The sequence below is a fragment of the Chelonoidis abingdonii genome, chromosome 6 (genome assembly GCF_003597395.2).
Source record: "Chelonoidis abingdonii isolate Lonesome George chromosome 6, CheloAbing_2.0, whole genome shotgun sequence".
NCBI lineage: Eukaryota > Metazoa > Chordata > Testudines > Testudinidae > Chelonoidis > Chelonoidis abingdonii.
This window is the reverse complement of record NC_133774.1, coordinates 35,834,526-35,847,174: the sequence shown is the minus strand read 5'-3', so window position 1 is coordinate 35,847,174 and position 12,649 is coordinate 35,834,526. Positions and strand designations below refer to the sequence as shown.

The 12,649-nt window shown below is 39.5% G+C and overlaps 1 protein-coding gene across 1 annotated transcript; it reads left to right on the top strand.

Moving 5' to 3' along the window:
* The first annotated feature begins 2,802 nt into the window (after positions 1-2,802).
* On the top strand, positions 2,803-11,951 carry ESM1 (endothelial cell specific molecule 1). Its single transcript, XM_032769026.2, has 3 exons — positions 2,803-3,244; positions 8,959-9,114; positions 10,397-11,951. Exons 1-3 carry the CDS (start codon positions 2,944-2,946, stop codon positions 10,495-10,497), a joined length of 558 nt encoding a protein of 185 aa, XP_032624917.1. The 5' UTR covers positions 2,803-2,943; the 3' UTR covers positions 10,498-11,951.
* Positions 11,952-12,649: the final 698 nt, after the last annotated feature.

Below are 12,649 nucleotides of genomic sequence, written 5' to 3'. Positions count from 1 at the left end.
GTCATCTGAAGTGCCATGCCATGTTTAGGTTTTTTGGGTAGCAAGCATTCTCACAATGGCAATGAGCCTTTCAGAACATTTTGCCACTAAGAGACTCTGATGTAATCTTCTCTTGATGCTGATCATCTATGGTGGCCTTTAACCTTAGTCTAATCTCAAGCTCTTCCACTATGGAATGCTCTCTGGTGATTTGCTGCCTTTTCATTGGCATGCCAGAATTTCTAGCCAGATTCTCCCAGTCCTTGTTCCTGTAGGACCCATGTGGCTGGAACATTAGGCTGGAAGGTTTGGCAACAAAAACAATTATCAGCATTCTGGGTTTTTGAGTACATAGAGAACTGAATAATTCATGGTGGTTAAGCCAAAATGGCTATTAGCCAGGATGGGTAAAGAATGTGTCCCTTAGCCTCTGTTTGGTCAGAGGGATGGACATAGATAGCAGGAGAGAGATCGCTACATTGCTGTTAAGGTCACTCCCTGGGGCACCTGGCATTGCCATTGTCCGGTAGACAGATACTGGGCTAGAATGGCCTTTGGTCTGACCCGGTACGACTGTTCTTATGTTATGTTTATTCCTCCACTTTGTCACTACTGGGAATTTCACGCCACTAAATGTGTTTGATGGAAACTTCTATTTTCATTTGATCTTTGGAAAATTGAAGTTTTCTCTTTCTGTGGCCCATGCAGGACAAGGAAGTCCCTCTGGTTACTTGATCAAGGTGGGTCCACAGTCCTGGATCATCTAGAGCTTAGGAACTAAACTTAGCAGCAGCTGTTTCTTGCACCTCCACCACCCTTCTCTGATCTAAATTTTTCTTCAGGTATGTGCATAGTTACATCCATTTGAGATTGGAGATATGGATGCCTGCAGTGCTGCTAGGTCACCTGCACGCTGACAACTGGAGATCAGCATCCTCCTCCCACTCACTTCCTCACTGTGAAACATTTGTGTCTATGTATCTCAGGAGAGCTCCTTCCTGCTTAGATAGAAAAGCTTCCTTTGCTTTTTTTTTTTTTTTTCTGAATGCTGCCCCCGATGGGCGCTTTTTTCTTTCACTCATGACTGCTGTTCTGTGCCAGCTATAGTGGCTCTCAACACTCAGTTGAAAGGGACAAATAAGCAGTCTGGTAGCAGGGCCTGAATGAGGGAAGGTATCAGTGTCTTAAGGGCCTAACTGGCTCCTACTACTTCAGTTGACTGCCTGTTCTCCTCAAGTGGGTTCAGGAAAGCGAGAGGAAACAGGAAGCTCCCTGAGAAGCTGGTGTTGATCAGTCCAGGCTCCTATGGGTGCTACATAAGAGGTTCCTCCTCCTCTCTCTCCCTGCAGCTCCTGCTGCTTTCTGTTATTCCCTCTCACCTTTTCTTCTGGCTGCCTGTCATGTCTCTTGTGCCTTCCTTCCTCCAGCACAGCACTACACCATTTCTGTGCAGCTAGAGCAGAGAGAATACACATGCACCACCAGCAGACACAATTTTCTACACTGTGGGTCCTAGTGGTGCCCCCGCACAGTCTGGCACCTGAGGTGGCTGCCTCAGTTCGCCTCATGGTAAGGCCAGCCCTGGCCTTAAGCAATGTGACAAACAGGTGTTTGTTCTCTCACCATCTCTCCATGGGTGAGAAGTATGTGTAGTGGAGTGTTTCGGTTTGAAATTTTTGTTCCTATATGTTTATGTTAGAGAAGGCAAGGTTAACAACATAGAAGGATAGGTGGCCACGTACAGATTTAGGGCTTTTTCCTGTTCCTATTGATGGCAGCAGGATTTAAGCCTTAGAGATTTGTTTAGTGATTATATTGATTTTTAACTCTTCTGGAGATTTTTCCTTTGCATCAAAATGTTTCTATCCCTCTGCTGATTCATCTGTTTTACTGAGTTGCTGGCCTGTTTGCCATTTCTTGTCATGGCTCTGACAGTTGGAATAAACCTCAAACTGGGGAGGAGTAAGGACTTTAGGCCTAATTTTCCTATCAGCTACCCTGGCGGGACTCAGGAGTAACACTGCCTAAGTTGATGAAGTGAGATGAGTGTGAAGCTGGAGTAGGTGGGAGGAGAATTACTTTGGGCCTGTGTAGACAGTGATGGTGAGAGCCTGAGCTTTTCCCTGTGATCTTTAGGTAATTTTAGGAAACTGATCATTTTCTGGAGTGGGACCTACAATGTACTGACTTCTGTCTGACTCATTTAGTAGGTTTAGCACTGATCTCTTTGACTGAAAAATATATCTAACTAAATGCTGATAAAATTGATCTTTTGTTTTTATGAGTATCCTGTTCAGTGCAAAGCAACAAAAGTATCACTCACATTTTTTTGCTCTTATGTTAGCTAAATGGCATAATCACATTTTCTTCTTTAAAGTAGCCATTCACTTACTTATTGAGGAGAAAGCAAGGACTTATTTTTTTAAAATTAGCTTCTTTCAGCACTGATACAATTGGACACGATTTTTCACCTGGCCTCATGAACACTGTTTGTAGGACAAAGCAGTTCTGTAAGTGATATGTTCAGCATCAGAACAATTCCTGTCCTGAAAGAAGGTATATAACCTACTGAATTTTTTTGTTTTTTGTTTTTGGCAGACGTCCTTGAGCATTTGAGACGGATGTGAGAGCGTTTTTAGTCCTCATGCAAAACAACCAACTAAACATAACAGATTACATCAGCTCAGGCTTTTCAATTCCTGGATGGCAGCAGAGTACTAATCCAACCTTCATCCTGGATTTCACAAACTAAAACAAGGGAGGCTGGCAGGAGGACAGCACTGTCAGACTGAGGAAATTGACGACGGTGAAGCATGTGGGCAACACACTTTATAAAGCTCATAAACTTGTAGGCTGATGTGCAGCTACTACTTTGGATTCCTTATTGCAGCTTCCTTCAGCACAAAACCACAAGGCTGAACGTAGAACCTGCTCTTTGGAACTGAGCATTTATCACTGTGAGACATGAAGAACTTCCTGTTTTTCACCATCCTCCTGGTACCAGTGCACATCGGAACTGCTTGGAGTGCAAAATATGCAGTAGATTGCCCCGAATCTTGTGACAGTAATGTGTGTAAAAGTACTTTGCGCTGTAAGCGAACAGTGCTTGATGACTGTGGCTGTTGCAAAGTCTGTGCAGCAGCCTTGGGGGAGACTTGCTACCGCACTGTCTCAGGTATGGATGGTGTCAAATGTGGGCCTGGGCTGAAGTGCCAGTTTTACACTGAGGAGGATGACTTTGGTGATGAATTTGGTATCTGCAAAGGTAAACATTATTCACTTGCATGCATCTACTATCTAAATTTACTGCTGGCATTCTGCTTGCAGAAAGTTAAAATTTAAAAGTGGGATTTTTTCATTTCAAACAATAATATTATCCTTTGCAAAGAGGAGAGTGGAAAAATATCATCTCTTATTAAAAGAGCTTCCATTTCTGCTCTTTAAGGGTATTTAAAATGAAAATATCTCTTCAAATTGGATTGGGAGATATGTGAAGAAATATTTTGGTGGGTGGAAACTTGGAAGACCTGGGTACTAGTCTTGGCACTGCAGTTGATTGGCTGTGCAAACGTGGACAAATTATAAAAGCCGTAGTCCTGCAAGTAGATCGATGCTAGTGGATCTCTGCACCTGCATGGAGCCCCACTGGGCTTTGCAGAGACACAGAAGTTCCCTCATGCATTGTAACTTGCGTGATTTAGGGCTTAAAGTCTCCACCAATAGTTCTACTTTACCTCACCAGGGTGTTGTGAGGATTAATTCATTAGTGTGTCTGAGGTACTCACGTACTACAGGTATGAAGGCCCTGAGTTTACACAGTCTGATAGCATGAATACCTGTAAAAGACCCCTGGGGGCCATATTCATCATTGATGTAATTTCAATGGTTTCAGTAAGGTTATACCAGGAATGAAATGGCCCTGGAATTTTAAAATCAGCTGAATGATCAATATGTGATAACATTTTTCCCATGGAACCTGCACATTGATTTTCTTAAGCAGAGAACAGGATGGCATCCCTTCATCAAATACATACTCCAGTCATATTAAATAGGAGATGTTCTTAAAGGAGAAAAAGTATTAAACTACAGAAAATTATGATGTACAAATTCTAATAAAATAAATAAATAACTTAATAAGGCACAAATGCAGTGAGTCAGTGTCTACCATGAATTCCTTTGCCAGTTAAATTTGTAGATACAGACTCTTTTCTGAAATAACATCCAGAAAACCTAAGAAATCTAGGCGGTTGTTAGGTGTCTGTGAATGTGCTGAGAAATAAATGGGTTAGGGTCAGATCCTGCAAAAACACATGTAAATAGATTCACATATAATACATACATGTAACACACAGGCAAAGTTACTCACATGCATGCTTGAGGAGGAAGCCCTTCATCTTTAAATGATTCCTGACCCAGTTTTATTTTCATGGACTATAATTTATGGTCTAAAGATCCTAGTTTTAGGTGCAGTCAACTGTAAAAATGTATGTTACTGAGTTGGTTGATGCTATTTGATTTGTAGTTTATTGATTGTATTGTAGTGCAAAATACCATCTATAATTTATACAAAAAAATACCTAAAACAAGTATATACTTTTGCTTGCTCCTGAAAAGTTCTTTGTAATCGTACATTTAAGACAGGGTTAAAAGAAATGCTGAGTAACAGGAGTTCTGAATCTCTGGAGCAGGATGAGGTTATGCTGCTGCAAGAAAACGCAGGGTGAAATCTTGGCCCCACTGAAAGCAATGAAAATACTCCCATTGACTTCAAAAGAGTCATGATTTCTCCCTTAGTTTTATAACAATACTCAGGAGCTCTTTTCACATAAATTCCTTTGTGTGATGTTTTATCAGTCTCATTCTTAGTGCACTTTTTTCTCCTTCATCTCATCCTCTGACATAGTACAGTCTCCTTTTAGCCATCTGTGAATTTTAATATGGAAAGCTGAACAGTTATTGTACCTATGACTATTTATAGGTTTGGTAGCAGATCACATTGCTAGCAGATGTGGGGATTTAAATATTTAAAATATATCATGGGCATCAGGGTTCCTGGATTCTGTCCTAAACTGTGTCATTGACCCACTTTGCAAACTGGTAATCTGAGGTTAAGTCACTTGTTCAAGATTTCAAAGTGTTAATCAGTCTTTGTAAAGTTCTTGGAGATCCTTAGATGAAAAGTGTTATGTCAGTACATGGTATCATTATTATTACTATTTTAATACCAAATTAGAATAAACACTCCAGGGATCTGATGCTTTGCTCTTTTACTAGGAACTATAATTTTAATATTTTTGTTATTTTTGTCACAGTGAAGGCCTGCTCCTGCTCCCATTGAAGTCAATGAGAGTTTTGCAATTGACTTCAGTGGCAGCAGGATCAGGTTTTATTGTGCAGAAAATTCTAACAGTTAACAGAAAAAAATTACTCCAATTTCTCAGTCTTTTAAAACCTGCACAAAAAATTGATAAACTCATAGATTATTCCCATATGGACTTGTGTGTGTTTATTATTATATTCTATTTCTATTCTGCATAAACTCCTGTACCTCCCTCATCAATGCAGTATCCGAGCCCCTTCCAGTAGTGCATTAAGCAATATGCATAACATCTGTCATGTGATTATTCTTTCTTTCATCTTCTCCCTTAGATGAGAATTGCGTGAACAGTGTTTGCTTTTGGTGAAGTTTTATTGTTTTAATTGTACACTGCTATATGAGTGTTGCAGTTCAAGGCACCTGCACCTGTATTCCCCCTCAGTGATCCACCAAGGATACCCACACTAGGCTCTCGGCTCCTCAGCTGTCACCTCTCTTGGGTAGAGACCCATGTCTCTCTCCTGACCAGGGTTTATTCCAGGCTGCACAGTTTCCTACCTACACTGTAATATTTCCAGCAAGCCAGACTGCCTAAATAGGCCAACATCTGCGCTTTGCTTTCTCTTTGAAGGCTATGAACAGCTGTAATTGCTAGCACTTATACGTTACTACACAGCTCTTTATAAGCAAGCACATTTATTTTTAAGGTGAAAGCATTACAAAGAAAACATATTAAAAACAATCGAAGTTCCTATATCCTGCCAAAAGCTTACCAGAGGTCACCCATCAATCTTACAGGGCTTCAGTTGGCTGCAGTCCTTCCAAATCTTCCCTTGAAGGACTGGAGCCCCACTTTGGACAGAAGATTCTGTTCATTTGCTCAATCAGAAAGAAGGTCCTGAGTCCATTTAATCTCAGTCATTTCTCCAAAAGTCCTTTCTTTCTCTGTTGGCCTCTGGAGAATCGAGCCTCCCCAGAGATGGTTCCTCTGTGTTGGGGGATTACAACATGGCTGATTTGCTTTAATCATCACCCACTGTTTTTAGTTCCTGGAGGAGCTGTGGTAGCTCTCCCGCAATGCAGCAGAACACAATTATACACAAGTCATTTATTTAAAACCATGGACCTATAAGATACTTCATAGGGTTGTAATATTTGTCACCTCTCCACTATCAAGAAGTTACATACAATCCTGACCCAAAGTAGTACATAAACTCAGTACCATGAGGTCTTTCAGGAATAGTGCAGGAAACTGCCATATCTGTCACAGTGTTTATGCTAGAGAAGGCAGGTTGAAGAAGTGAGTCTTGCACTTGGAGCAGAAGGTGGCAAGGTTTGTGATGGTCTTTATGTGCTGTGGAAGTTTGTTTCACAGTCTCGGACTGACCCCTGGGAAAGCTCTGTCTCTTATACAGATAGGCCTTTCCCCTACCATAGAAAGTTCCATTGTACCTGAGGTTGTCCTGGAGCGTTAGGCAATCTTTTAGATATGCTGGGCCCAGGCCATTGAGCCCCTTGAAGATAAGACTTGAGATTTGTACTTGACTCAGTGGTTAGATGAGCTAGTTGTTGGCCTTTGGTTAGCTTGTCTGTAAGCTTGCTCATAAATAGGAGGCTTAATTTAGGGTGGTAGTTGGTTAGAAACAATGTATCCAAGGTGAGTTTCTTTTTCTTTTTTTAAAAAATTTTTAATAAGACAAACTAACAATAAATCATACTGCATCATACATTATTTATTACTTATTCAGGATCAAATTAATGTTAGAAGAATGTGTCTAAAGATCCTGACTTCTTGTCTGGGGGAGCCCTCCTCGGAATATGCTAAAAAAGGGTGAGCAAATTTCTAAATACCTGTCCTCTTTTTGTCACTTTCACATTTGGTTCATCACAGGGACAGTCCCTTTTTTACTATATGACAATTCCATAAGAGAAGTCACATATTTTCAAAAAAGTGCAATACAAAGTGTTGCTGCTAACTATAAAAAATAAATTAATTTGTTGTTCTGTTTAAAATGTTGATCCTTTTCCAGAGCATTAAGCAAGCAGGTCAGGGGATCTCTAGGAAGCTGGCATTTTGTCATAAGATGAATCTCTTCAATAATTTCCTCCCAAAGCCTTCTTTCTGGACATAACTACCACATGTGCAAGTATCTTGCCCTTTCCCCACAACCCCTCCAACAGAACATTTCCCTAGAAACAAAAATATGCTGGATATTAATTGGAGTCAAATGCCATCTATGCAGTAATTTATAAAAATGTTCTGAGCTACTCACATGGCAGATGAATCTCCCCTGTCCCACATAAATCCCTCACCCATCTTTTCATGTGGGTTATTTTCTTAATATCTTTTCCAATAAAAATTTTACATATCTTACAAATTAAACCTTTTGTTCCAGCTTGCTCCTGGGTCAGCTCCTCAAATGTTGTTAAAGGTCTAGATAGAGCCAACTTGTATCTGGATTTCAAAATAAAATGTTTGATTTTAAATATTGACAATTTAGGATCTTTACATTACTACATATTTCTTTGTATAATTTCAAATCAGAACCCAGGAGCAGCTGTCCAAACTGAATCATCTCAGCTCCTCCCCAACGAATACTCACTTTGATATTTCTTGGGGATAAATTCCAGACTATTGAAAGTAGCTGAAGGAGCAGGCCCAGGGTGAATTTCAAACTACTGCATGTTGGAAGGAGGAAAGGAAGATTCCAACTCTGAATGAGGTGTTGGCACCAGTTGCTCATGGCTGTCTTTCAGAAGGCAGGAAGGGCATGGGTCAGATTCACAAGCCTTGCACTGAGATTCCTTTACAGTGTCCAGTACTTCTTTTAGAAGTGCATGTTCTGCACTCCAGTCATGCAAGGAGCTCTTTGTTAGCTGGCATAGGGGAAGCAGATACATGTTGTTCAAGAAGCCTTCCCAAATGAAAGTGAGCCTTTCAACAAAGTTGGATGATCATTCTTCACAGCACTTGGTGCTGGGTTTTCTTGTGGGTTGTAGGCACTCAGGATTGATTAAGAGGTTTACCCTGCTGGATAGCTCCTTAAGGCAGGATTTGGCAGCTTCAGTGGAGGCTGATAGGAAGGTTCTGTTGTCCTTAATACAAATTAATTATAAATTTACATAAATTAATATTGAGCCTGGACTGTAAGTTTAAGAAACTCTAAAGTATTCCTGTTGTTAAGGGAGATTATTTGTGTGAATTGGATTAAGGAAACATCAGATACTGCATATATTTTTAACTATACATCTGGTATAATTGCATACTTATGCTCAACATTTACATTGTCTTTAATTTGCAGTATAATACTACAAGTGCTTCAGGGAAGTGTTAATCAGGATAAATTTTTAAATAAATTTGTGATTATTGCACATACTATTGGAGATGAAAGATGTATAATGGAAATTAAAGAATAATTATAATCAATAAAGTGGAAACTATTTGAAACAAAAGTTGGCATTTCAGCAAACTTAAATTCCAATGAAAGTTCTTTTACTTTTAAGAACCTGTGCAGACAAGATATTAAGAAAACTAATAGCAAACCACTACTGGAAGGAATTCAGATACTGCAGTGATGAGTGCATAGAACCAGCATAGAACAGGAACTGCACCTTTTGGGATTACTTTGGTATATAAGGCTTTCAAATTTGTCTTCTTTCAGAGTGTCCTTATGGTACTTATGGAATGGAATGCAGAAAAACTTGTAACTGCCAGTCTGGTATATGCGACAGAGTAACTGGAAAGTGTTTGAAGTTCCCATTTTTCCAACTTTCTGTTTCAAAGCCACCAAACAGACGAAAATTAGTATCACATACAGGTAAGACTTGATGGGGGCACTTCATTTTAGTTGCTCAACCAGCACATTGTATATTGTGTATGGTTACACTGATGGTGCTATGCAAAAAAGTAATGATGCAGGTCTTATTTTTCCCCACTGAGAGCTCAAAGGAATGTTTTACTAAGCTTGTTATAGACAAAGAATTACATATATGTGCATCTACATTAGGAAAAAGGCTGTAAATAAAATGTGTTTAAATCCTAGTTTGGAGAAGGCAGTTTGTAGTTTTGGCATGTGTAAGCAGGTTAAGGTAAATTGTCGGGGGAAGGGGTAGGCCAGGTTTACCTCCCGGTTTACCTCCCCAGCTAATAGCCTTGTCCACACACGTTAGTTGACACATGGTAATCAAATCATCTTTTTTCCAGTGAAGACTATGCTTTAGTGAACTTTACATGTTCTGTAATTCTACAGCAAACTGCTTTTTGCATCAAATTAGCTTAGTTGCTCGTCACATGGAAAACTATTTTGAAATAATAAATTAACTGAGATTGAAAATTGAAAATGATTTTTTTTTATAGTTACAGGCATTTATTCTATTTAAAGATTACACATCTAGCTAAACCTACTTACATCAGATGTTTCCAGAGTTTTAAAGATTTACTGGGGATCCGGGTGTATTTGGTGGGAGGAAGGAGAGATGTATCTTTGAGCTTTCCATTTCTGTTTTCTCACCTATCTTTGATCCAAATGTTTTGCAGACCCAAAATTTGATGGAAATGGGAGCTTTATCATTGGCTTTAATGTGTCCAGGGTTTCACCCAGACCTTGAAACCTCTAATATTCACTCAGCACTTGAGACAGACCAAGTAATGACAGTAACATATTTCATAGTAGTTCATATGAGGATCCCAAAGGACTTTGCTTAATATTAATGAGTCTTCATGAGCCAGGTACATACTGTGGGCCAATACAAATTCATCTGTTTTCATTAGCTGATGATCTAGCCCTGGTTGTTGTTATTAAGACATGGAGAGGTTAAGCAACTTGCCCAAGCTCACACAAGAAGTCTGGGCCAGAGCTGAGAATTGAACCTAGATCTCCTGCTTCTCAGTCCTATGCTTATTAGATCGCACGTCTTACAGGCTATAATTTTGGGGAAATAATGAAACTAGATGACACTGGAGGCAAACAGGTAGACTAATAACATGGATTATCAACACAGATTTTTCAAAAAAGTGTTTTCCAGCCTAGAGATGTAGATTATAAAAACACTGTATTTAACCCAATTTATGTGATATTCATTTTTGTTTTTAACTTTCAGAGAATGACATGGCATCGGGGGACGGTAACTCTGTAAAGGAGGAATTTGTCAAAGAGAAAGTAATTAGCTCTCCAGTAATGAAATGGTTAAATCCTCGCTGATATTTACTTACATTGGTAGGACTTTCAAATGACCGCATTTCTCACACATTATTGAATACGCAACAACACACTTTAAAAACAAAGTGCATCTATAGCATATGAAAATGTAACCTCTGAAGACCAATTGTGATTGTCTGCATCGTCAGAAAAAATGTTTACTTACAAAATAGACTGTACAGTTTATATAATTTTTGATACTTGTTTTGAGAAGTATTTGAACATGAAAATGTATCATGGATGGCTGAATGTATAGTAATATTGAAAACCAACACTTCCCCCCACTGGCATTTGAACGATGTGTAAGGGCCCGTTCCTGCATTCCCCATGCAAGGAAATTCCTGTTGAATTCAATGGATATTTTGTGTGAGTAAAAGCTGCTGACGTGGAGCCAACGTTAGGGTGATGCAAGTTGACAAAAGCTTGGAAATGCAAAGTTAAAAAGTGATGCCCTTGAGTCACCGCAGCAAGAATAATACTACTGGAAAGGGCACAACGGTGTGAATTCAATAAATCCACCTTAACTTTGAATATTCTGGCTTTTGTTAGTTTTGTGACAATTAACAAGATGTAAACATTACTTTAAGCCAGCAGTTCTCAAATTATTGGTTGGGACCCCAAAGTGAGTTGCAACCCCATTTTAATGGGATTGCAGAGCCAGCATTAGACTCGCTGGGACCCGGGGCTGAAGCCCAAACCCGAGCTCCACGCCCACCCAGGGCATTGGGACTTGGGCTCTGGCCCCTTAATCCCCCACCCAGGGTGGCAAGCTAGGGCTCCACCCCCCTCCTTCCAGTCACATAGTCATTTTGCTGTCAGAAGGGGGTCCTGGTGCAATGAAGTTTGAAAACTGCTGCTTTAAACTTGTCATTTGAACTTATACAATGTGCATTACTTACCTGGCATTATGTAAAAACACATACAATGTTAAAATATATTCCCAAGGGTGGTTTTTGTGTTCAATAGCCTGCAACGGCCCTGGAGGAGTACTGGAGTATCAGCCTAAATGTGCATTATAAATAATCCATGTCAGAGATTCTGGAGACACTAGGATACCTTAGTGCCTAATTCTTCATCCCCTTCTTAGTGCCTAATCCTTCATCCCCATCATCCCCTTAAGGGGTTGTAGAAGTGGCCAATTACTCAGTCAGTCCATATTTGGTTATGTATCAATATGACATAAAACAGCATAATGTTTATATAGGCTCACCTTAAGACCTACTTATATAATAGCCATTACTGCCTGTGTCACAGAAACCCATTTGGAAAAATCAATACTTTGTGGTTTTACTTAAAAAAAGAAAAAGAGACAGATTCTTAGATAGTGTAAATTAATCTAGCTCCATTTAAGTCAAAGGAGCTACTTCGATTGACATATCTGAGAATCTGGCTCACAAAATAAATTGATCTAATTGGAAACCCGGTCTGGTTTCCATTGAAATTAATGACAGGTTTCAGAGTAGCAGCCGTGTTAGTCTGTATCCACAAAAACAATAGGAGTCCTTGTGGCACCTTAGAGACTAAATTTGTTAGTCTCTAAGGTGCCACAAGGACTCCTATTCTTTTTATTGAAATTAATGTAGTTTTGTTATTAACTTCAGTGGGAGAAGGTGCAGGCCATAGTGATGGCAATTTGGTGCAGGATCTGAAAACATATGTAAAAGAATCTAGTAAAAGAAACCCAAAATCGTTTCAGGGTTATTAGGGACTGATCACAGCCTATTAAAGTAAACCCGAGTCTTTCCATTGATTACAATGGATTTTGCATTAGGGCCTAAAAGAACAAAAATTATGTCACAACAGGGAATGTCTACAAATTAAAAGTGGTTAAATAGACGTTAGCTACAACTGTCAAAAAAAGAAACAGAATACCATGACTGGCATACAACACCTTTTAGACTGGGCTGAATTGTTATGATTGAAGTAGGGATTTTAATGGAAGTCCTGTCACAATCACAACTACAGTGGCACAGACCGTTTCTCTGTAAAATGCTGTATTGCTTTGAAACATTTACAAGCATAAGGGCTGATCCTGCGGCTACTGATGTCGGTGACAATTTTTACATTGACTTCAATGGGAACAATGTCAGAGCCATATTCTTTATTGGGCCAGAGAAAGTTATTTAAATATCTTGAATACGTACAGGCTTCTTTT

What these genes read in the sequence shown, in the direction of transcription:
- ESM1 (XM_032769026.2), top strand. Translation starts at nt 2,944, where the DNA reads ATGAAGAACTTCCTGTTTTTCACCATCCTCCTGGTACCAGTGCACATC. An exon ending in TGAATTTGGTATCTGCAAAG is followed by an intron (nt 3,245 to 8,958) that starts GTAAACATTATT and finishes GTCTTCTTTCAG; the next exon opens with AGTGTCCTTATGGTACTTAT. An exon ending in AAAATTAGTATCACATACAG is followed by an intron (nt 9,115 to 10,396) that starts GTAAGACTTGAT and finishes TTTAACTTTCAG; the next exon opens with AGAATGACATGGCATCGGGG.